Source organism: Vicugna pacos, chromosome 26 (assembly GCF_048564905.1).
Source record: "Vicugna pacos chromosome 26, VicPac4, whole genome shotgun sequence".
Lineage (NCBI taxonomy): Eukaryota > Metazoa > Chordata > Mammalia > Artiodactyla > Camelidae > Vicugna > Vicugna pacos.
The window spans coordinates 6,042,326-6,067,260 of NC_133012.1; the positions used below are offsets into that span (position 1 = coordinate 6,042,326).

Here is a 24,935-nt window from a genome sequence, read left to right on the forward strand (position 1 = left end):
GCCAGCCCCGCCCTCGGCACCAGGGAGCTCCGCTGGGCCTGAGCGTAGGAGGCGGGCCCGGCACTCGCAGGTGGGGCGGGTGGAGGGGCGTGGCCGTGAGGGGGCGTGGCCGGAAGCCTTAAAGTGGCCGGGGCGGCGGGGCGGGCCGTAGAGGCCGCGAGTCGCGGCGATCTTCTGTTTGCTTTCTGTCGGACTGCTGAGCCGTCACCATGTCCCTGGCGGCCTCGGGGGGCAGGGGCCTGGGGGCCGTGTGGTCCCCAACCCACGTGCAGGTGACGGTGCTGCAGGCGCGAGGCCTGAGGGCCAAAGGCCCTGGGGGCACTAGCGACGCGTACGCGGTGATCCAGGTGGGCAAGGAGAAGTACGCCACCTCGGTGTCGGAGCGCAGCCTGGGCGCGCCCGTGTGGCGGGAGGAGGCCACCTTCGAGCTGCCGCCACTGCTGTCGGCCGAGGCCGCGCCCGCCGCCGCCGCCACCCTGCAGCTCACCGTGCTGCACCGCGCGCTGCTCGGCCTCGACAAGTTCCTGGGCCGCGCCGAGGTGGACCTGAGGGAGCTGCACCGGGACCAGGGCCGCAAGAAGACCCAGTGAGTGCGGGCCGGGGGCGAGGACGCGGAGCGGGACAGCGAGGGGAGGATGCGTGACCTGGGCTGTGAGACCCTTTTTGAGTGTGTCCCCCCAAGGGGACGGACGGGGCGAGGGCTTTCGAGAGGGATCCCCTCGACCAGTAACAGTATTCTCACCTAGCTTCACCTTCTTGGGCTATCCCGCCCCAGCTCTCCCGGTATGTGGGCCCTTTGAAAGCGGGGTTAGGAGTACCTGGGGCGTTTTTTAATCTGCAGGACCGCGCTCCCCGCCTGAAACTTAGTAATCATTTAATGAATTTTTGATGAATTGAAAAATGCATGCGGGCTTAGTGTGGGTAGAGTGTATATTTGATATACGCGTTAGCTTACGTGGAAAGCTTCCTGGGTATTTCACTGTACCGGACACTTGGAGAATGGCTGGGCCAGGGTTCAGGGAGGATTAACCGGAGCAGTGAAACCCACTGACACTATGGCCCTAGAGGCTCGCCCAGGGACAGCGCTGGGCGTTACAGTGCCCGGTGGGGGGTGGGGGGTGCTGAGGAATGGGGAATGCTGGCTGCCGGGTGAGGGCTGTCTTCCCCACCCCCCACCTCACTGCCGCCTAAGGGGTTGGTCGAGAGAATTTGCCCCTCCCTCCCTCCCTCCCTCCTCTCCTCCCCCCCCTCCTCTCCTCCCCCAGGAATGCTAGAACAGCTTGGTCTTAACTTTCAGAGCGAGAAATATTAAGCTTGTTTGCCCTGGGCCCCATATCAGTAAGGATTTCCCAGTGATGGCTGGAGCCCTTGGCCAAGCTGAACTGAAAAGTAGGCATTGTTTCTCTCTGGAGTTTGTCACGTTGTCTCCAGTCCTACTCGGGGTGGTTGGCTGCTCACCTGTGGCTTCCCCTTCAAGACTTCTGTGTTAGGGTATCACACTCCTGCTGGGAAATCACTCCAGCGTGTTACCGATTTATTAGTTCTCTCTTGCAGGTGTTTGGAATGGAACATTTGCTTATGCTCCTCTAGTATACCAAAAGCTAGCCTTGCTTAACTTAACTGGTTGCTTTGCTGGACCTTAAATATGCAAGCCAGTCATGTTATCACCTAATTCCCGCAGTTTATGAAGCACTCTGATTCACACTGTGTTTTAGATATAAACAGTGTTTTAACTTTCTCTGGTGAAGGAGACAGGAAAAGCCAGATGATTTGAAGTGACTGGACTCCCTTTTCTGTAGGGTGCTTGCAACTGTAATACCTGCTTCCCTTATCTGGTCAGAGATGAATAGGCACTTCTGAACTCAAATCAGATAAAAACAGACAGCCTCAAGGTGAAGGTGGATGGGGTATCTTTGAGGCATTAATTTGCAAGCCATGAGGTGAGCAGCTGTGTCTTTGCTGAGCAGAGATGAAGCAGTATTACTTTTCCGTTTGATTAAATGACATTTGGGGCCTTGGGCTGGCTTCCTTTCCAGCTTCAACTAGGCACCGTTGGCCATCCTTTGTCTTGTCCCATCCCAAGATGTGCAGATCTTATCGTCTGTTTCTGCCGTCTGTTTCTTACGTGAACGTTTTATTCCCTGAAAAGATAGATCACATCTCCCTGCCAGAGATGGGGAGTCCAGATTCCTGGGTCTGGTGTCCACTCTGGCCCTGACTCATTGTTGGGCTTCGGACAGCTTGGTCTCCAAACACCCAAGTTTCCCTATTTATAGATGGAGCTTGTGGCCAGCCTTAATTGATGTTTATAAGATGTTTCCAGTTTCCTGGATTAATGGAGCCCTGTGTAGAGATTCAAAAGGGTCTGTTACTGCTTTGTAAGGAATGAAAACCTCCTCAAGCTCCTTATTTCAAGAAGGGTGGTGGGGGGAGGGTATATATAGCTCAAGTGGTAGAGCGCATGCTTAGCATTCACAAGGTCCTGGTTTCAATCCCCAGTCGCTTCTCCAAATAGAAGTAAACCTAATTGCCTCCCCCTCATAAAGCAAAGAACAAAGAAGCGTTCAATCTCTGCATCTTCATTTTCCTCATCCTCTCCGATGTATTCCGAAACCTAGGTGATTACTCCCATCTCTATTAGATGAGCTTATGCCCACTTAGTATCAACTTGTGGGAAAATGGTGCTTAGTCGATGTTTTTTATTAATAACTGCAAAGGATGTCATCTTTGCTCCTCTAGCAGTAGATGAACTGGCAAGCTTTCTATCTGTCACTTCCTGGGACTTTCCAAAGTCCTGGGGGAACCCAGTTGAATTAAGCCTGTCTGGTGTCCTGGTACATCACCTGCGTGCTCAAGGTAGCTGAAATTTGGAGCACGAGATATACACTGAGAGGCAGAAGTTTAACAGAAAAAAACTAGTTGGGCTAGGAAAGTCATTTGAATTAATTATTAATGGTTGTGACTCCACCTTAGACATTAAAAGCTAGAAACAAAACAAAAGCTCAAATCTTGGTCTATAGGTTGGTGTGGGTGTACATGTGCTTGTGCGTTAATCTCTACAAAGAAGAGTTGCTGCTCTGGAGTATGACTTTTTCTTCTCCCATGGGCCCCGGAGCTGAAACTCAAGGCGTTAAGAGCTAACTTACTAATATTTCCATTTGTTCTCTTGATAAGCCCCCGTCTATCACATATTTGGAGTCAAAAGACTATGCTTTTTGTAATGACTCAGGTTGTGGGGACCTTGTTTAGTGTGATGACACAGATCTTTAAACACGAAACAGACTTTCATATGGATAGGATACATTTAACAGGGAAGTGTGTATGGCCCCTTTAGTTAAGAAGAAATTGATATGTATAAAATAGATAAATAACAAGTTTACACTGTAGAGCACAGGGAACTATATTCAATATCTTGTAGTAATCTATAATGAAAAAGAAAATGAATATGTGTATGAATATGTATGACTGAACTATAATGCTGTACGCTGGAAATTGACACAACATTGGCTATACTTCAATAAAAATACAGAAATAAATAAAAAGAAGAGATTTAAATGAATTGGTTTTGCACTGATACAGTTGTTCCTCATATCAAGGGCGACTGGTTCCAGGACCTCCTCTACCCAGGGATACCAAAATCTGTGGACACTCAAGTGCCTTATGTAAAATGGCTTAATATTAGCACTTAGCCTCCGCAGTTCTCTTGTATGCTTTGTCATCTCTAGGTTCCTTGTAATGCCTAATAAGATGTAAATGCATTGTAAATATGATGTAAATGCCATAAATAGTAGCCAGTGCAGCAAATCCAAATTTTGCTTTTTGGAACTTTCTGGAATTCTTTTCCCCCAAAATATTTTCGATCCAAGGATGCAGAACCTGTGGGTACGGAGAGCCAGTTTGTGTGTACGGATCTGTTAAAGACCTGGGGTTTCACTCAGTTGGGCCTTAAATGAGGGTCAGTTAAGTCCCAAGATCATAAAACAGACATGAATCTGAGAGGCAGAATCAGGTGACCAACATGTGAGATTCTCTGCTCTGCTCTCTGGTCTTGTGTAGTTTGGGGTCCTAGATTGATTTAACAAACAAACAAACAAAACCGTTTTAGGATACTAAGAGCAATAAAATTGGGGGAAATGCTCTCTTAAAGACAGATTAAAATATTCATTCAGGCCAGTGTGTAACTAAATAGCATGAAATGTAATACTGTCATAGCCTTCCAGGTTGAAGAGTGAGTGATGGAGAGTCAGTTTCTTGTATCTCTTGAAGAATCAAGAGGGAATTCGGTTGCATATGAGAGGACTTGGATACTGATAAAGGCGAGACACTTGGGAGAACTCTAAGTAGAGTAAGACGGTGTAATAAGTTACCAAAGGAAATTCAAGTGATTAGAAAGAAGGTCCAGGTAGTTGTTTTTCTGGGAGATTTGGAGGCAGAGAAATGATAGATGAGCAGAGATCTAGAATTCACAAATTTGTGCATGTGTCTTTGAGTTTCCTAAGGATGTTTAGCTTTTTTGTAGCAGACTGGAAAATCTGAGCAATGTTGTTACTAGTTAGGTTTTTCTTTGCTTGGGATTCCCCTTAAAGATGACACTGGGCCTCACTGGAAACCCTCCCACCTCTGACCCGGCACTGTCCCCTCCCACCTAGCACTGGAAACTGATAGCTTAGTGGCCAAGACCAGTGATCTGTGGGCTCTGGGATCCAGCAGGGGAACGAAATGACTAAGAAGGGTGAGGGTGCTTCAGAGTCACTGTTCCCTCGTGTTTTTTGTGGTCTAATTTGATTATGATCATATTTGTAAGACAATAGTATGGGGAAAGTTCTAACTTTTTTTTTCCCCTTGTCTTTAAAGTTCATCCATACTTTTAGTAAATATTTTTTAATGTCTACTCTGTACTAGGCACTGGGTATACATTGTAAACAATGATGAACAGAACAGACATGATCCCTGCTCTCAGGAAGCTCAGAGCCTTGTGGGGGATATAGACAGTCAACAAATGAACCCATAAATAACAGTGTGTTACGGTAAGTTTGGTGGAGGGAAAGAACAGGGTTATCATAAGAGAAAAGAGCAAAAGGGACATAATGTAAAGCAGGAGATTGCAGACAGCCTCTCCGAGGTGGAGATCTGAAGGATAAAGAGGAATTTTTCTGGTGAAGAGTAGTAGTAGGGGGAGCAGCCTGTGCAAAGGCCCTGAGGGAGGAACTCCTAGGAGGCTGGAGAAGTTGTGTAGTTTGAGCTGAGGAGGAAGGCAGGGCTTCATTTAATAGTGGTGGAAGCCACTGAGTTTTGAAAACAGAGGGGTGATGTGATCTAGTTTGTGAAAAATCACCGTGGCTATTGGGTGGAGAACAGATTTGGAGCAGGCCGTGCCTGGAATCAGACAGGCAAAATGGGAGGCTCTGGCAGTAATCTAGGCAACGATTGGTGGTTCGGGGACCAGGGTGACGGGTGTGGTGATGGACGGAGGTGGGTGGATTTCAGAAATATTTCAGAGGTTCCGTTGGTGTAATGGCGATGGAGTGGATGTGGGTGGGGATGAGTGAGAGGAAGTGATAAGAATGAACAAATAAAATAAGGAGAACTTGCCGTTGAAAACGAACCAGGAAATGGTGGCTGGTTTCTTTCTGTCACCGTGATATGAGAGTGAGGTCACCATTACAGAGGCAACATGGGCAGTGATGCCTGTGAGGTGAGTCTCCTGTTGGAGTGAATGAGCAGGAAACACCACTGAAGCCAGGGTGTGTATCTGTGTGTCTTCAGGTACTGGCAGTTTTAACACAGGCCAAGGCTTTGTTTTGTAACAGCATAGCCGGTGGGACCTCACCCCGTGTGCTCCACGGTGAGGTCACTGCTGCAAGGAATACAGGACGAAGAAAAGGAGAAAATAATATACAACACGAGGGAGGGTAAACCCATACATGAAAAATACAATTCTGGACGCCAGGAAGTCCACTATTTAGAAGTTCTTCACATCAGGGAAGGCGTGTGTGCGAAAGAGCCTTGTACCCTTTTTGTTTTGCTTAAACTTCCTTTTGGTTACAAAGACTTTGGTTGTGTTTCTACAACTACCATCAGAGGGAGGTTTTTGTGAATAGCATCTGTGTCATTTTGATTGTAGTTATTAACTGAAAAAGTTTCTAATTACATTAAAAACAATACATGTGCTTATTAAAATGTCATCAACTCTGACATACTTGCTGAGATCACTCTTCCTACACCCCTTAAAAAAATTTTCTTTTTTAAATGGAGGTACTGGGGATTGAACCCAGCACCTCGTGTATGCTAAGCATGTGCTTTACCACTGAGCTATACCTTTCCCCCTTCTTCCCCCTTAACAATCTTAGCTATCCATTAAACTGCTACAATTTTAAGTGCCATGTGCGTCTCACCTTTTGGAGGGATGTGAGCTCTGGTTTAGCTCCAGGGGATTAAGACACCCTCGCCCCAGTGGAGGGAGTGATAGGAGTTCTTTCAAGGCCTTATCTTCATCTCAGAGCAGTGCCTGGGTGGCCTTTGGTTCTGGATCTGGTGCGGATCTCTAAACCCCAGGGCCTTTGAATTCCAACAAAATTAACACTCAGATCCTTGTATCAGCCCTTGACGTAAACCAGCCTGCTGCCTACGTCAACTGTGTTGGAATAAACTTGGTGGGTGGGTTCTGCTCCCCTTAAGGTGTCCTAGGGTCATGCCCCAGCTGGCTCAGGAGGAGACCAGGCTGGACGCTCACCCACTGTCCCCCTGGCCAGGGATCACTTCCGTCTCGTTCTTTGCTGTGTGACCCGGCCCAGGAGCTCAGACGTCTCTGGGTGAGTGGCTGTGGTTGTTGGCCCTGTGGACGTGGAGAACTGTTTAATCTCACATTAGGCCTTGGATTAAAGTCAAGGGGTGGCCACAGTAGGAGGTCAGAGCCCTGCTTCTTTCTGTTTCCCGGTGTCCCAGTTTGGGGGACGGCTTGTTGTCAGCGCTCCTGCTCGACACCGAAGAACCGGGTCATGTCACCTGCAGCTCACCGTGCCTTTGGCAAAGGAGCCGCTCTTAGCCACTAATGAGACGAGAAATTCCTTTCCTGCAGGGAGAGGTCTGTAGATAATCTGTTAGAGAAAAATCAAGGGCTTTGGTCTCCAGGGTGTCCCTGAGGGACACATTTAGGAATGTGCCCGCAGAGAGAAAAAAGGCAGCGGTAATTAAGTGTCTTTTCCTGGATGCCGGCCTCTGAATGGAGCAGAGGGAAGGCTTTTATAGGAAATCCCAAAGAAACATTTCTAGAGGTGTGACTGCTACACACTTCACTTCTAAAATTCTCTTCTGTTAAAAAGGACGTGGCTAGCCTGGGGAGAATGAGTGAGGCTTCCAGAAAGCCTGGTGTGAAAAGGCCTCTTGTGATCATTAAAAAACAGGGCATCTGCTTGTGTGTGAGGGGCACCAGCGACAGGCGGGTCCTGGGCTGTTTCTTTAAGGGTGTCGCCTCCTACAGCCCCAGTCCTCTGGGGTTTTCCTTTTCCTTTTTACTAACCATTTATTGTTAGAACAGGATTTTAAAACACTCTGGATGTGCAGTTTTCCCCTCCTCTTTGGGACTTACCTTGATTACAAGCTAAAATCATGGATGCTTTGCTGCCAGAACCCTCACAGAAAGGAGCATAAGTCTGTCTTTGGGTAGAGAGTGGACTGAATGTTCTTTGATGTTGTCCTGCTGAAGTTTATATTCCTTGATCCTGACCAAGAGGTGGTGGACCAAACCACTGCATATTCTTTTTCCGTCCTTAACGTTTCTTTGCAGGGGTCACAGAGGACCCCATGGCTGCCGCGAGACTATTCTTTGGCAGACCTCAGAGAATACGCCAGTGGTGTTTATATTTGGGCAAGAGGCGAGATACCTGATCTGATGGTAGACTATTATTAACATTTGTGGCTTTTTGAGATATGATCAACTGAAAAATTGTACTAGGTGATTGGAGGAGCAGTGGACATTTACGGGCATTTTTCTCATTCTTACAGAATCTTAAAAGACCGATGCCTTTCCTTTAGTCTTCACCTACAAGGAGCTTGGGATTGCTTTCAACTTGGGAAATATGTCTTTTGATCCTTATACTTTACCCAGTTATGTCGTCTTGGCCTATGTCTGAAATAGCTTGGGGACCCTCTATTTCTTGTCTCTCCCATCTACAAAGAAACCCTGTATAATTCTATCTGATGGTCATGAAATCTTGTGATCAGTTCCAGAAAGTGTATGCTGATCATGGTATTTTAAAAAGTTGTGTGTACTTTTCACTTCCGGAAATTGTGTCCTACAAACTGATTTTACAATTGAGTCTTCTCCTACTCCCTTCAAATGCAGATCATTGTTCTTTGTGTTTGCTGGCCTAAGTGTGGATCCTTAGGAATACAGTCAGTCTGAACTGCTGATATTTTAAATTCCCTTTGAGAGCCTTGTGCACGGGTGAACTGTGGCATAAATGCACCTCACAGAATCCCATACAGCCATTAAAAATGGTGAGTGTGAAGACCGTGAGACAATTATATTTAACACGTTACGACGGAATTGCATGTGTCTTACTAAGTCATAATCATAGCTAACACTTACGGAGTGTTTATTGAGTGCCAGACACTCTTCTAAGCTCTTTATATATATTTATTATGCCATTTAATCTTCGTAACATCCTTTTTTTTTTTGAAATAAACTCATGTTTATTTCTATTTACACAAAGTTCCAAATGTAGTTTAAATAAAGGTAGGTCTTAGTATCATCTTCCACTTCCACTAAGGAAGGAGGTGGGTGCTTTTAACCCCATTTCAGAAGAGGAGCTGGAGCCACAGAGAAGTTAAGTAACTTGTCTAAAGTCTCTCGGCTAGTTATTAAAACGTACAGCAAAAAGACTTCAAGAAAATACATCAAAAGGGAATGAATGGTTGGATTAACACATGTGTCAGTTTTTTAAACATATTAAAAAGTTTTTCTGTAACCTGTTTTAAGTACTTTCTAAGGGAATTTTTGTAGAGCAAATAGTATAGAAAGATCAAAAGTCTTTCAACCTGCTTTTTCTGTCATCTCTTCTTTACCATGTCATTTACCAGCCTTTTAGGATCGAATTTGGTGGCTACAGATAGCCTTTCAGTGCTGTCAGAATGGCTGTTTTAGGGTTTAGGGTGAAAAAGGAGCCATTTGCAACCCTCAAGTTCTACCAGCAAGTAGCTGACAGTGGGCAGAGGAGACGGTCCACCTCAGGAGGCAAAGCTGGCTGACTGATGATTCTGTATTCAGAGTTAGGTAATGAGGACCAGCTACCTGGGTCAATAACAAAACTCGTTAGACTGCTTAGCTTCTGCAGGGTGCACACCACAAATATTTTATAGGTCATAAGCACCTCTGTCCCTGTTTGCTACGCATTGCTTCTAGGCTACCAAGAGAAGAGGCTGGGCCTTTTCCCCATGTGCAATCACTCCCTTTCAGAACCCCCTGTACATATTCTCATCTGCCAACCCCACGTGACTTGCAGCCTTATTTTATTCCCCGGAGAAAACAATGAACTGGCTTTTTAAATTTCTCCATCTAAGAAAGATCGAGTGCGTCCTCCACCTCAAACACTACACTCAGGTGCTGCTCTGTTCTTCCTGCTTCCTTCCTCACCTGAGGCCATCATCCCCTGGGCCACGAAGCTTGGTTACCGTGGGGCGAACTAATGCGACAAGTCATGGTTGAGATTTTGCACAGTAAGGGAAAGAGGCAGTCCACCACTGACTTTGGACCCGTGGACGAGGATCCCTTGAAATGAACACTAACACGTAAAGATGAAGTGACTCGTAGAGCTGATGGTCTTCCTTTGCCGTGTCTTTCCTGGACCTCCTGTGTCCAGTGGGAGGGTACAGTGTTAATTCATTTTACTGAGTCCCCAAGTAAGTGGTTCTTAGAGCCCCTGGGGATTTAAATTAGCTGAGAACCTCCTTTGTGTGTGAGTCCGTATTTGTGATGAAACTGTAAGATTTAGCAGGAGTTTCTTTTCATGTCTAATTATTTTCTCATGCTTCATAGTCAGGAAGAAAAAGCAGCAGTTGTTTCAATGTGGCAAACCCTCTGGGATGTTTGGTGAGCCTGCTCCCCATTCCACTGGTGGGTAAGCTCTTCAGGGCAGAATCTGGCCTCTTCAATTTTTGTTTCTTCCTTTTTTTTTTCCGTAAGAAAAAAAAAAATTCTGACCTCTTCATTTTTATTAACAGTGCCTACCATGTAAAAAACATTTGAACCAAATCTTTGAAGCCATCATTTCTCTGTGTCTGGAATCTTTGAAGCCATCATTTTTTCTGTCTGCGTCTACCCTCTGGAATGTTTCAAAGGGAAAACATGTTTGTTTCAGCTGCAGGCGTACCAGTCAGTCCTTCACAAGTGTAATCCCGCATGTCCGCAGGGATGCACCGTGAGACCTTTCATTTCCCAGTGGCAGGAACCACACGGCCCTGACTGTCACATTCTGATGGAAGGCCCCCGGGATCAGCTTCCTCGTGCTGAGAAACAGACATTCAGAGGCAAACCAGCCCTGAGCATGGGGCACGCTTGGGTGGTTTTAGCTGTTCTCAAAATGACTGTTTAAAAGTGCAGATTTGACAGCGTAGTTCCAGGCACTGGTTCTCCAGCTGGGGCCACTCGGGAGGCAGATCCCGTGTCCTGTGTCCTGCGTGGCTTCCTTCCCGTACCCAGCTCGTTCTTTATTACATCCCCTTGCTGTTCTTAATAAGACATCTTTCTGAAAGTGTGGAAGACTTAAGTGAATTTTCCTATATTTTTAGCAGTAGTTGTCTTGTGTTTGACCAAAAAAATCAAAACCCAAAGAACTCCCAAACAGTAAGGCAGCCTGTTTGGATAATATGCATTTTGACTTGTACGTATATTCTCAAGATCCTCACTTGACTGAGGGACATGGAGGGGTCTGAAGACAGGTTTTCCTTCTGAATCATTTTGTATGATTTGAATTTTTACCCTTAGCCTGTTACTACTTTCAAACACAGTTGGTATACGTTTCCTGTTACTTTCTATGTATTCAGAGATCCTTTTTTCATTTTGGAAGAACTGAGTTTTAACTCTAAGTAAAAATGATTATTTGCTTATAGAAGGGGTCATTTTATTTTTTCCTTTTTTTGAGAGGTTGCAGGAATTTTCTTTTTAAAATATGGGCTTAAAAATCAACTTGCTCCATTGGGATTATGGCTTGCTTTCTGTACTCTGCCCTTTGTACTGAAAAACCCAGCCCAGATTTCTGAGATAATGCAAGCTTTCTGGGTAGAGCTGGGACACACCCACCCCTGCCATCACATGCTGTGTGGCCGTACCTGGGACCTGATTATTTATAAAATACTTCCGTAAGGCACACTGAAAGTCAAATGGACAGAAACACTTAAAATTTGAACCAGTGCTTAAATGTTGAAACCCACAAATATGTTCTGGTTTGGAATTTCTTAGGGTGAGATATTTACGGATCGTGGCTTTCACAGATTATCAAGTTATGCTTGTGTCAAAGCCTCCTTGCTTACGCTGTTTGAATTTAATGATCAGGATAGTATTGCTGGAAGAATTCCTGCCTTCCTTTCCAGCTTTAATAAATCCAGCACAGATTCACATGGGCTGCTTACCTGCCTGTGATTCCATCTGCTGTTCACATCCTTAAACAGCCCTGTGGCTGTTCTTGGCCACCTGGTCTTTGGTTTTAGGTTTGCTTGTGAAAATAAGCAACAGGAACAGTCCGAAGTGCCTGTTTACACCTCCTAGTGGTGTTAGAAGTTTCCAAAACAAATCCCCCTCTGCTGCCCAGGGATTGAACTGGTACATCAGGTGATAACAGGCCCCCAGGAGGATCCAGGAGTTGGTTACAGCTTTGTTCAAAATAAACAGACTTTGGTGCCGAAACTTTGGGGAAGGCGGCCCTTCCGGGAACTGGCAAGTGGCATTCTCTGAAGGTCTTTTCGTCCCCTGGGAGGGCGAACAGAAAGGCTGTGTGGAAGAGCTGGGAGAAGGCCCTGACCGATGCCCCGCCCCTGGGTAGAGAGGTGAGGCTCTCTGCTTGTGGCTAGTGTGGTCATCTGAGCCTCCGCATTCAGCTTTCAGCAACTTCCCCCTTTCAGGTGCTTACCATTGGTATTTACAGAAGCGAACCACCACTCGTCACCAAGGCTACCGTTCAGCACATGACTGTCAGAAGAGAAAGATACAAATAATCCTCTCAACATCTAAGTGACAAATATGCAAACTGTGCCAGGCTGGGCCCTGGGAAATGTATTGGAAAGACCCTCGGCTGGGCTGGCTGGCGGGGTGAGTCTGTCTGCATCTTCCCCCGCCTCCAGCTGTGGACGGTAGTTTTAAAAATCATAAAAGATTTCTCCTAGAGGTCCAAAATCGTAGCTCACATCATTTTTTCAGATCTTGGCTGTATTTTGTTAATCCAATTCAAGTCCTTCTTGATGACTTTGTATACTGGACTTTACGTGTAACCTTAAGAGTTATGGTGGATGCCAGCTACAGTGGGCTTTCCCCCCATCTGTTATTTTAGGGCACAACTTTGAAGCTTAAACCTTCCTTAGAAAGAATTTAAATTTCAGCCCTCTTTCCTGAGTGTTGTAAAGGGGGTGGTCAGCAAGGGTGAGTTAGGAGAGAACACAGGGCAGGAGTTTCGGTGTGAGGGAAGGGACCTTTGGAGAAGCTGCAGAGCTGGCGCAGAACCCTGGCTGTGTGCCCTTAACAGTGGCAAGACCTTGTACTAGATCCCTGACTTGTGAGCCTCGATTGCCTCATCTGCAGAGTGGGTGTAACAGCGACTTCAAGTCATTCTTGTGAGACTTGAAGGAGGGTATTTCCCAGTGTGCTTCTGCTCCCCTTTAAGTGTAGGGTGAGCTCAGATAGTGGGGGCAGCGATCTGCCCTGTGAGCAAGACAGGCTGGAGGTGAAGGAGGAAATCCTGCTTCTTTGGGCAAAACCATCATTTCCTTAAAGTCCACGGCCCTCAGCTCTAAACTAGGTCACTGAAAAGAGCATCAGAATGTGGGTTCTCGGTGTGAGGGTGACCCGGGGTGGCCGTGGGTAGACTGTGTGCTTGGACTTGTTGGCTCTCTGGAGGCCGGGCTACTCACAGGCTCGTCCTTGCAGGCCACTGGGTGGAAATAACACGGGAAGGTTTCCTTTCTCTGGTTTGTCTTTCAGTGGATTTGGGCTGATATATTATCATTTGCCTTGTTGTCACATGGTTTGCAAATGACCAAGAGAAGTACTTGAATAGTGCTTGAAATATTCTTTTTGCTGATTATTAAGCTAAGGGCAGATTCTTCCTGTCAGTTTCTCATTTTTTCTTATTGTGTTAAAACACATATAACAAAATTGGCCATTCTGACCATTTTTAAGCATACAGTTCTGTGCATTAGGTATACTCACATTGCTGTGTAACTGTCACCACCGTCCATCTTCAAAACTTTTCTTTTCCCAACTGAAACCCTATGACCATTAAGCACTGACTCCCCACCCCACCCCAGCAACCACCATTCTCTTTTCTGTCTCTTGACTGCTCCAGGCACCTCGCATGAGCGGAACCATACAACGCTTGTCACTTTGTGACTGGCTTCTTTCACTTCTTTTACTTTAATAAATATTTTTTTTAACTCTGTCTTATATTTTCCATCACTCCCTGGCAGGGACTGTTCAACCAACTCTCACTTTCCTCTGAGATGCAGTTGTAGACTTGCATTGTACCTTAACTGTGTGTTGATCTTTGCATTTTTCCTACATTGAAGGAAAAAACCAGTCATAGGAAGTGATCTGATGGAATGTTTATTTTGTTCTTAGAAATACCTCGTTACTGAATCAAGATTTTAGGTGACTGCACCCTAAGTAGAGGGTCAGATCCCATCTTTGCCCAGGGGGTGTCTTCTCAGAAGTAAAGCTGCAAGTTATGTCCTCCTCCCCCCACAAAGAAGAGAGGCTGGGCTGCGTCTGTATGGGGGAGGGGGGCTGTGAACACTGTGGCAGCCCTTCAGTTCGAAGGTGACCTCCCAGCCTTTCTCCTTGTAGGTGGTATACCTTGAAATCCAAACCAGGAAAGAAGGATAAAGAGCGAGGAGAAATTGAGGTTGACATCCAGTTTATGAGAAACAACATGACCGCTAGCATGTTTGACCTCTCCGTGAAAGACAAGTCTCGGAATCCATTTGGGAAACTAAAGGACAAGATCAAGGCGAAGAACAAGGACAGCGCGTCAGATACCGCATCAGCCATTGTCCCCAGTGTGGCGCCCGTGGTGGACAGCGATGACGAGTCTCCTTCCAAAGACAAGAAGAAGAAGTCAAGGATCAAGACCTTGTTTTCCAAGTCCAACCTGCAGAAAACGCCGCTCTCCCAGTCCATGTCTGTCCTGCCCACTTCAAAGTCAGACAGAGTGCTGCTTCGTCCTGGAGACTTTCAGTCCCGGTGGGAGGATGATGACGAGGATGAGTCATCCTCCGCCTCAGATGGTGAGTTTCCTCCTCCTTCCTCTTACGTGGTCTCTCTCTCAGCTTAGCTTACTTTGCTTTGGGAGAGAAGAAACAAACAGATCTTAAGAGAAAGATGCTAATTCAGCCCTTCAGTTATTAAAATGATGATGGTGATGGTGATGGTTGATGATGGTGATGGTGGTGGTGATGATGGTAGTGGTGGTAGTGATGGGTAATCCTGGTTAGGAAGCCTTCTCTATTTCTAACCCTCTGGTTTCTGTGTAAATGCCTTTTCTATAATGTCTGGCTCTATAACTGACGTGCACTAGTACAAGCTTTTGGAGCTAGCAGAATGAATCCATTCAGGAGTATTTTTATTATTAAAGGTGAAACCATGGAACCTGACGGTAATTCTGATATTTCATTAATTCATCGGGTATTTATATTGAGCATCCATGGGATACATCCCTAATGAAAGCTGAGGAATCCAGTTCCTTTAACTCTGAACTAACTGTGTATTTTGAACTTCAGTTTCAACCACCAAATCCCTGCTATTGGCCAGGTTCTGTGCCTCTATCAAGAGCGCTGCCCTTTTCCTTGGCTCCACGCGGGGTTTCTCAGCCTCAGCACATTGACAGTTTGGGTGGATAACTCTGTCGTGGGAGCCACCCTGTACACTGTAGGATCTTTAGCAGCACCCTGGCCTCCACCTGCTGATGCCCGCAGCACACCCCCCACCCCAGCTGTGACAGCCAAAAATGTTCTCAGATGCAGGCAAAAGCCTCGCCCCCTCCAGTTGTGACCCATCCCCCTGACTTTTCACTTCTCCCCACAGTCTTGTCTCACAAGAGAACAGCCAGTGAGGATCCTAAGCAGCTGAACCAGATCAACTTCAGCCTCCCCAAGAAGGAAGGGCTCTCCTTCCTGGGCGGCCTTCGGTCAAAGAATGACGTCCTTTCCCGCTCTAACGTCTGTATCAACGGGAACCACGTCTACGTGGAGCAGCCTGAAGCCAAGAGTGAGACCAAGGACAGCTCTCCGTCCTCCTCCCCGTCCCCCCAGGGCTTCAGGAAGAAGCGTTTGTTCTCCTCTACGGAAAACCTGGCCACTCGGCCTTGGAAAGAGTCTGGGGAGGGAGGTGTCGTGTCTTCTGAGTCTTCCACAAAGGACTCTTTCAAGTCCATGACTCTGCCATCCTACCAGCCAAGGGGCAGCGCGGACCTTCGGGAGAACACTGCTCCAGCGACCTTGGAGGCTGCGAAAGAAACCAAAGAGAGCAAGAAACAGGAGAACAAGAAGTCCTCTCTGCTCTCCCTGGTGACGGGGAGGAAGGACGCAGCCAAGGGCAGTGAGGGTGAAAGCCCGTCTGCTGCCCCCAGGAAGGAGCAGGAAGGCCCGCCCTCGGGGGCGAAACCCCGGGAGGACAGGCCGGGGCCAGCTGAAGACCTTGGGAGGAGGTCAGAGAAAGAGCCGGCGGCTGTTGTCTCCGAACGAGGTAGATCCCTGAACCCCTTTGAAGATGTGCAGATCCCAGAACCTGAAGCTGACCCACAGCCCGAGTCTCCACCTGCACCACCAGTTGCCTTGCCAAGGGCTCCCCAGACCAGAGCTGTGAAACCCCGGTAAGTCTCGGCCCCTCCCTCTGGCCTCGCAGCCTGGCCTACATTAGGGCAGGCCTTGCTTGTTGGTCCATGGTGGTCCGGGTAGAAGTCTGAGTTGTTTCTCAGCCAGTCCCTGCTGCCAGCCGGGTCCACCCGCACGGACTGCAGTGACGTGTCCCCACCCCGAGCCACTGCAGGTGTGGTCTGTCCCTAGTCCGGCATCTCCCAGGTGTAATCATCTTTGCCGCAAGCGTTTTCTCGGCAAACATTTTTGCTTCTGGCAAAAGTACCTGGGACTGGTTTGTCCATCTCAGTGAGATAATCAGGCCACAGTGGAACGCCTGGGTCTTGTAGCCGTCGGGAAAGACCAGGTTTCAGCAGTGGTATTTGCGGAACCGGGTTTATGAAGCTCTTACCGTCCCTCCGGGGCAGATGTAGACTTTCCTCCTGGCACTTTGGTGTGGGTTTGCTGGCCTGAGAGACCCTTGAGGGTTCTCAGTGTGTGTTTACTCTGCGCCTTGTCGCAAGAGCCTTGGCGGTTCTGTTTCTCAGCATGACTCACATTCACACGATATTCCTGTGGTCTAGGGTGGGAGAGGCTTTTTTTTGAGATTCTGCCTACTTTGATTTCACGCACACACACACACACACACACACACACACACTGTTTATCTTCAAAGTCTGCCTGTTGCCTTGTGGTGTGCCTTATATGACTTTGCACTTTTTAGATGCTTTTTGTTTATCACCAGACGAGACTGTAGACTGTTGCTTTGCCTGGATCCTTTTGTTTCTGTTGCCACAGACCTTTCTGTGGCAGCCGTGCTTGGTGATAAAAGTGTGCCTTTTGTGGGTTAAGCACTGGTGTTCCTCTAGCTTCTCAAGATACTGCCCCCAGTGTAAAAAAAAAAAGTTCTCGCCTTTCGAAAACCTTTATTTTTACATGTTCTTTTTGCCTCTCACGTTGCGTCTGCAACTGACCTGCAGGTTTTATTTTGTCCTTTTTGCAGACTGGACGTGTCTCCAGAGGGTCAGCCCACACCCCGCCCCCGCCTCCTTCCCCGCCCCGGCCCTGCTCTCTCTTTCTCTGCTCTCTCCTCCAGTTCTGATCAGACACCTGTCCTGTCTAAACCGGGGCATGATTCAGAGAGCCAGTCCCCTCAGTCTCCTTCTGTCTCCTCCTCTTTCTCATCCCCCATAGTAGCCCCCATCTCCACGTCCACTCCGATTGAAAACTGGCTGTCCACAGACACTGGCCAAGCCAGTTCTGAAGAACCACCTTCGCTTCTTAAACCAGAGCCGCAAAAGGAGAGCTTAATACAAGATCCAGATACTGCTTCTTGGACCAAGGGCTCACTTCCCAAACAGCCCCCTGTTCCGGTGGGTAAAGGAATGGAAGATTCTCCCATGGGGAAGACCAGCCGGAATGACCCAGAACAGTCTTTCCTGACACCGCCTGATATGGGGCAAGAAGAAGAGCTTCTGGGGATTCCCCCCAAAAAACAGCAAGGTGACATCCCTTCATCTGAAGAGGCTGGAGAAGTAACATCTGCCCTTTCTCTTGGAAGAGGCAGGATTGAAAGCCTCACAGGGGAGCCTCTGATGGGGAAGGACACAGACTCAGAGGGTCTGTCTAGGTCACCTGTGGGGGACACCGCCGGAGATGGCAGGGTGAGTCCTGCAGTTAAAGAAGCAGCAGCCGCCCTTCCCCTGGGAGAGTTGGTCCCCTCACTCGACTCGGAGATGCAGAGATGGGAAGAGATGGGTCTGGATGCTAGTGAGGGTGGAGAGAAGATCCAGAAGTGGGTATCGTTTTCCGAGAAGCTCTTTATGGAAGAGGAGGTGGAGGAGGCCCCTGCGCTCATCCACAGGGACAGAGGGGACCCCCAGGGGCCAATTCGAGAAGGGGCTGTCCCTGGAAATACGTGGGATGCAGGAGAGTCACAGAAGAGGGAGGCTGTGGCTGAGCCTGGGCCCGCTTCCCTGGCGGGTCGCCCTCCCCTCCTATCCTCCCAGGGGGGTTTCTCAGACGGCCCCACACGCACGGCCAGCTCGGGGAGAGACAGTCCTCTCTTTAGGACTGAGAGAGACGACACTTGGATGGCTCGGAACCAGAGCAAAGCCAGTGACCACGAAGGTCTGCTGCCTGATCCCCCGTGCAGCCTCCAGTCAACCTGCGAGATGAAGCCCCCAGTTATGGCCCATCTGGACCTGACCCTTCCTTCCATCCCCGAAGTCGCATCAGATGATGAGAGAGTGGATCAGGATGAAGACAACAGGGGTCCAGCCAAGGTGGCGGCTCTGGGAGGAGGGGCTTCTTCTCGGAGCACCTCGCCCACTCGCCCTGAGATGGAGAAAAGCCCCAGCGGAGAGGCCAGCAGGTCAGCAGAGAGCCTGCAGGACCCCAGATGGGCAGCGCCCAGGGCACCTGTCCCAGCTTCCCCAGAGCAGACTCCAGCCCCAGCAGTTCATGAGCCCCATCTTGGCGAGAGCTCTCACTTGGATGAACAGCCGCGGGGCCCTGGTGATGGCGAGGAGGCAAAACCCGTGGGAAATGGGAGGCCAGGTCAGCCTCTTGCCACCCTGGCTCCCCCTGGGGCCAGCACCCCTTTTCCTGAGCCCTTTCCTGCCACACACCCTCCCCCCAGCTCTCCACACTCTGACACCCACCACACCAATACAGCAGAATCTCAAAAAAAAGCAACAGCAGAGGGCTCCGCGGGTAAAGTGGAAAATTCTGGCAAGAGGAAGCCGCTTCTTCAGGCCTGGGTCTCACCCTCAGAGACACAGCCGGTCTCAGCTCAGCCAAGCGCTGGATCGGGGTCAGCCAAGCACAGGTGAGAGTCGGGGAGACCGTCCTCCTGAATGTTACCAGCACCCTCCCCTTTGCTTCTTGTCTGCAGCTGTTCTGATGGTCCATCCCCCCTGTTTGGCTGGAAGGGCTGTCCCCTGGGCTGGGGACAACACAAGATACCCCTGCGTTTGCAGCAGGAACTTTGTAGCAAGAACACAGTAGCAGTCATCTTCAAAGATAGATTCGGGCTCGTTCTGCACGGTCTGATTTGGAGCTCTTATCGCAGAGAAGCACCGTGACCACTCGTTTATTTTAGAGTCTCAGAAACCAGCTGACGTTGGGTGGGAGAGCCCAGCAGTGCTGAAATCTTGCTCTAACCACCGCCCAGTGGAAAGCAGGCATGTTTGTTATGAACTCTTTCTTCTTCCTTTGTTTCTTTCTTTTTTCCCAGTTTGAATGAGGTATAGAAAGTTGATAAGTTTAATGTGTATGATGTGATGATTTGATAACTGTATGTATTGTGAAATGATCACAAGTTCAGTTAACATCCACTGCCTCCCAGAGTCACAGATTTTTTTTTCCTTGTAATGAGAACTTCTAAGACTCACTCTGAGCAACTTTGAAAAACTGATTCAGTATTTTAATCATAGCCATCGTGCTTTTTACATTATATCCCAAAACTTACTTATAACTGGACGTTTGTGCCTTTTGACCCACCTTCATCTCCACCACCCACGTCCCTGCCACTGGCAACCACCGCTGTTCTCCTGACGTTGAGAACAAGACCACGGGTCTTGTGAGAAGGTCAGGACACCCGGCTGTAAGGCGTGCCTTGTTGGCTTGCGTGTGGCTGCTTGGTGCTGACGGCTCTCACTTCTGAAGGAATGCTGGCGTGTGAGGGACCGGAGATGCCAGTGCGGCATGTCCCCACGCCCCCCCCGCCACCGCTCCTGCTGGCTGCCCCCAGGAGCTGGGCCGTCTCCGGGCTCTGCCGTTACAGACACGTCTAAAACTTCTGTCCCCTTCTCTTTAGACCTCATCCTGTGAAGCCGATGAACACGACAGCCACCAAGGTTGCGAACTCCAGCTTGGGAACTGCCACCATCATCAGTGAGAACTTGATCAACGAAGCCATGATGAAGGTACGTCTTCTGCAGAAGCAGGCGTGTTAGTTAGGGATCGACAGCACACACCGTCAGACCCACCGTTACACACATCTCCTGGGGCAGCAGGTCATGCTGGGAGTGACTTAACCATATGCCTCTTGTCTCTGGATCATCTCTGGAAGCCCCTGCACTTTCCACTGGATGCTTACTTTTCCCCTTGTAGTTATTTGGCAGCCGCTGGATTTTTTTTGAGTCTCAAGCAACATGATTGACACCAGGACTTCTTTTTAACAAGAGGAAAGCATCACCACCACTACCACCCCCGGCCCATTCATATCAGATACGTTCATTTTCCCACGCGTTTTTCTCCTCTTGGCAACAAAGTAAAATTCTTATACTGTAATCATTACATAGATAGACTTTTTTGTAACTTTAAGAATGTTGCAAGGATAGTACAAAGAACTCCTGTGTGCTTTTCACCCCAATTCACCAGTTGTTGACATTTCAACAGATTTGTTTTCTCACCTTCTCCCTCTCCATTCTCTTTGTATCTATGTACATATTTTTTTCTGAATTACTAGAGAGTAAGTTGCATACATCATGCTCCTTTTACACCTAAATATGAAATGTCTTATGTCTCCTCGTGGTTTGGTCAAGGCTGTGCATTTTTGGCAGGAATTAACCATAGAAATAATGTTCTCAGTGTCTCGTGTAAAGAGGCCCCTGACACCAGCCTGTCCCATTAGTGGGGTGTTAACTCTGATGACTTAGTTCAGGCGGTGTCCGCTAGTTTCTTCAGGGCAAAGTTGCTATTTCTTCCCTTAACGATGAGTAAGAAGTGTGGGGGGAATTAATTTCAGACCATGTAAACATCCTGTTCCTTATCAGCCTTTCTCCATTGCTGTCTGCTGGTGAATATGGTAGTTGCAAAATGGTGATTTTCCAGCTCCATCACCTGCATGTAAACACTCTGAGATTCCTTTTCACTTAGTATTAGATCAGAAACATTTCTGCATGTTGCTACTTAATTATTCTTTGAAATGGTTATGCCATCACCCACTCCCCGGTTATTGTTAGCTTGTTCTCTGTTTTTCAATATGAATAACACTGTAGTCAACAATTGCTTGCATAGATCTTTTCCCTTCTTGTAGATTATTTCCTTAAGCTAGATTTCCAGGAAGAATATTGCTCAGTTAGAGGATTCCTTCTCTTTAAAAGGCTTGGATGACGAACATTAACAAAACCAACCCCCCAGGTGCTCTCTGCTGTGGCGTGTCTTCATCCTGCCCTTTCTGGTTCTAAAATCAGAGGGATTTAGAGTTGTGCCTTGTTACACACCTCTGGTCTTTGACTCATTGTCACATGGATGGAGGAGAATGATTTACTGAGTAACTGGGGACCATTAACGAGCAAAGATGTGTTTCAAACACGCGGAGAGGAATTTCCTAACTGACCGCTGGGTACTGCAGTTGGTAGACATAAACTTTATTTCTGTTATAGTGCTGGGCATCTGAAAGTTTCATTCAATCAGATTTTACATTTCCATGGATTCTAGGACATCGCAGAGTTTTTGTGTTTTTAAAATGAAACTTCGCTCATGTCTCCTTCATTCCTACAAGCTTTTTTTCTTTTTTAATGGAGGGACTGGGATTGAACCCAGGACCTTGTGCATGCTAAGCAGGCACTCTTATCACTGAACTATTTCCCTCCCCCACTCCCTACAAGCATTTTTTAACTGTTGGGTGGTGGTTAATGCCTCTGGCTCCGTTCCACCTTTGCCTCCAGGAGCTGGGCTGAAGGTTCACTGAAAGCCGGAGATCTGAGTTTCCGAGACCTGAGTTTCGGGTGGAGAGGCTGAGTCATGCTAACAAACTGTTGCTGAAAACAAGTTAGCGTCTTCTGGCAGCCTTGCTCTCTCTTCCCTTGTGGTGCCTACTGACAGGGCATCGTTGATCAGCATCATTCTCAAAATGATGATCAGCTGTAGCCAGAACTGTGTACCTACTATATTTTAGCCCAAGCCGAAAAATGGACTGTAACTGCATCAGCTCGGCTTGGCTGGCTTCTGTGGTTGTGTGGAACAGGCAGCTTTTGCCTTCCCGGGGTTAACGATATTTACCAGGAAACTGGGTAGAACAGCATGGAAAGGACAATACCGAAAACTGGAGTCACTCGGCAGCCTCCTCTGCCCTCTTCCTTTTACTGTGGAATGCAGCTTGGCTCCAAAGAGAAACAAACACCTAGCTTTCGGGAAGTGAGCAAGAAGACCCTTGGTTCCCATTCTGTTTACTCTTCAAAGCTCATTTAACCAGGGGCTTATCTCCCAGCCCTGACCAAGACAGTAACTTGCCTTAAAACAAAGGCCACTGCTGCTTATTTTGCTCACAGTTTCTGTGCCCGCCTGCTGCCCCTCTGCCTGGCTGCAGCAAAGCGGGTGGTTGGTCCTGGACCATAGCTAGTAAATATTCTGAGTCAAAATGGAAAGGTTCCTGGAGATCGCTATTGGCCGGCCATAGAATAGAGGCTTTGTACTAAGGCACAAACAGTATTTATAAAAATAACTACTCTTTGGAATGTCGCAAAGAGAGAGGTTCAGAAAAGAAATTGCATAGCTGAAGTTATGAAAAGCTAGCTGAATCACTGCTATAATGTCTTTTTTTTTTTTTTTTGGTTATTGTTTCAGGGCCGCCATCCTTTATAGATGATTAATAACTAGGAATGTATTATTTATTCAGGTGGCTTCAGCACTTCCATTTGAAAATAATACAGCCAACTAGATCCAAAAATCATCTGTCATATTATATGGGAGAAGTTGGATACAAATTTGAATATACGTCATTATTAGTACAACTATGGGGGAAAAATCCAGTGTAAAAATCCTGGAAGGAAATATGTGACAATGGGCCCTGTTGTTTCTTGATTTAATGGGCATGTTTTGTGCACCTCTTCCTCTCCACGGCCACTGCTCACTTTCTGTAATTGTTGGATTGCTTTTTAATTTTTTTAGTTGTCATCACAAAAATAGGAACTACCAATGATTTCAAAGTCCTACATACTTTCCTCTTTAGATTACAGAATCCAAACTGAATAGCTGTTTGACAGTTTGTAGGAAGTTCCTCAAGTGTACAAGCCTTTTCAATTCTATGCATTTGCCTTAAGACGATATTTAGGGATATGACCAAAAGTTTATGTTCATGCATTTAAATAAGTATGTTATTATGTAATTATGAAAATTGAAACCAACCTAAATATCCAGCAACAGAGAGACGGTTAAAATATAATGGAATTTTACACGTCCATTTAAAAGGCAATTTTTCTAAAATTTAATAGTGGGAAAATGCTCACAAAATAATCGTTTTAAAAAAGCTATAAAACTTGATTCTGTATGATGGTAAAGTTGTAAAAAATATCCTAAAGAAACTCAGGAAAAATAAGAAAGAGACCCAAATGTTAGGTGTTGGAGTTATGGGTAATAATATTTTCCGTTTTCTGGATTTGAGATTTTTCCATGATGAGTAAATTAAAACAAAATCCTGTTACTTGGAGGGGAAGATTAATTTTAATTCATCTCCAGTGTCTAGCTCAGATGCCACTCCATCTTTGGGGCTTGTCCCAAGCACCTGGGTAGCCGTGGCCTCTTGGTTGTCCAGCACCAGGGGCATGTCGTCCCTCTCTGGGCCCCAACCCCTGGAACCTCAGGTGAAGCCCCAGGTGTGGCGGGCACTGTGGGGACCTGGCCTCGCCTCTCGAGGACCACCTGCCTGCCGCTCCCTTCAGGTGACAACTGCTTCTTCCCATCTCCTTAACTCTCCTGCAGACCATCTTACGTAATCAACATTTCTGAATAAATAAAATCTTCTGATAACTGATGTATAATCTGAGAACCCCTGAGGACAAATTCTTGACTTTTGTTTATGAAGACTGCTTTTTTTCTTGATAGGCTATGCAAACAGGCAGCTTTAAAAAATAATTGTGATAAAATAAACAACACGAAATGTACCCTCTTAGCCATTTTTAAGTGTCCATTTCAGCCGTGTTAAGTACATTCTTATTGTTGTACAACCAGTCTCCAGAGTGCTTTCCCAGACATGCAACTTTTTGGTTGAAGACTCTGGGAAATCACCAGTAGAATCATGGAGGTCTAGAAGGGGGACCCCATGAATGTCTGCCTTCAGCAAGTCTAAAGGAATAAAAGGCCCTTTACAGAAAACTTCATCAGCCAACAACCCATTTTCCACCCAAATCAAAAACGAATTCCCAGGAGACTTAGTCACTAAGAAACCTCTTACATATTTCTTTTAGCTGTTTGACTTTGCTGACTTTATCACTTTCCTCCCTACTTCTCCCCTCTCCAAAGAAATACAAGCCCTCGGACCCTGCCTTTGCTTACGCACAGCTGACCCACGATGAGCTGATCCAGCTGGTCCTCAGGCAGAAAGAAACAATCAGCAAAAAGGAGTCTCAGGTTCGCCAGCTGGAAGACTACATCGACAATCTGCTGGTCCGGGTCATGGAGGAGACCCCCAACATCCTCCGGGTCCCCTCGCAGGTCGGCAAAAAAGCAGGAAAGATGTGAGTCGTCAGCCTCCGGCACCGAGACATTTTTGTGAATCTGTTTCTGCCCGCTCCCAAGGCCGAGGACTCGGTGTGCCTGAGAGCCGGTGCCCAGGCTCCGAATCCCCCGTCTCCCTTGCCTGTTATCTGGCAAGAGTCCATCCTGCCTGGGGAAGTCAGGTTAATGATTACAATGAATCTTTTATTGTACATTCCCAGGGTTTTCTTTTCAAATGCCACTGTGCCTTTAGCCATGTTGTAAATATTTTATGCCCTGACCAGAGACGTCACAAGATCTGATCCTGGTACAGAGGGTTCAGATGGCGCTGGGGTATTAATGTATTTTAACATTGGGATTTTCCTTGTTTGATGTTGAGATTTTTAAAGTACGTCTCCCCCAGTCATTAAAGCTTGGGGGGAGATGCCAAGGAC

The 24,935-nt window shown here is 47.3% G+C and overlaps 1 protein-coding gene across 2 annotated transcripts; it reads left to right on the forward strand.

Moving 5' to 3' along the window:
- The first annotated feature begins 138 nt into the window (after positions 1 to 138).
- RAB11FIP1 (RAB11 family interacting protein 1) lies at positions 139 to 24,713 on the forward strand. Of its 2 annotated transcripts, XM_072950271.1 has the most exons (6): positions 139 to 586; positions 14,051 to 14,490; positions 15,287 to 16,073; positions 17,060 to 18,886; positions 19,877 to 19,985; positions 24,307 to 24,713. In XM_072950271.1, exons 1-6 carry the CDS (start codon positions 210 to 212, stop codon positions 24,523 to 24,525), a joined length of 3,759 nt encoding a protein of 1,252 aa, XP_072806372.1. In that variant the 5' UTR covers positions 139 to 209; the 3' UTR covers positions 24,526 to 24,713. The 2 variants fall into 2 exon arrangements, with proteins under 2 accessions (XP_072806372.1, XP_072806373.1); XM_072950272.1 differs by lacking the exon at positions 17,060 to 18,886.
- Positions 24,714 to 24,935: the final 222 nt, after the last annotated feature.

What these genes read in the sequence shown, in the direction of transcription:
- RAB11FIP1 (XM_072950271.1), top strand. Translation starts at nt 210, where the DNA reads ATGTCCCTGGCGGCCTCGGGGGGCAGGGGCCTGGGGGCCGTGTGGTCC. An exon ending in CAGGGCCGCAAGAAGACCCA is followed by an intron (nt 587 to 14,050) that starts GTGAGTGCGGGC and finishes TTCTCCTTGTAG; the next exon opens with GTGGTATACCTTGAAATCCA. An exon ending in ACCAGAGCTGTGAAACCCCG is followed by an intron (nt 16,074 to 17,059) that starts GTAAGTCTCGGC and finishes TCCTTTTTGCAG; the next exon opens with ACTGGACGTGTCTCCAGAGG.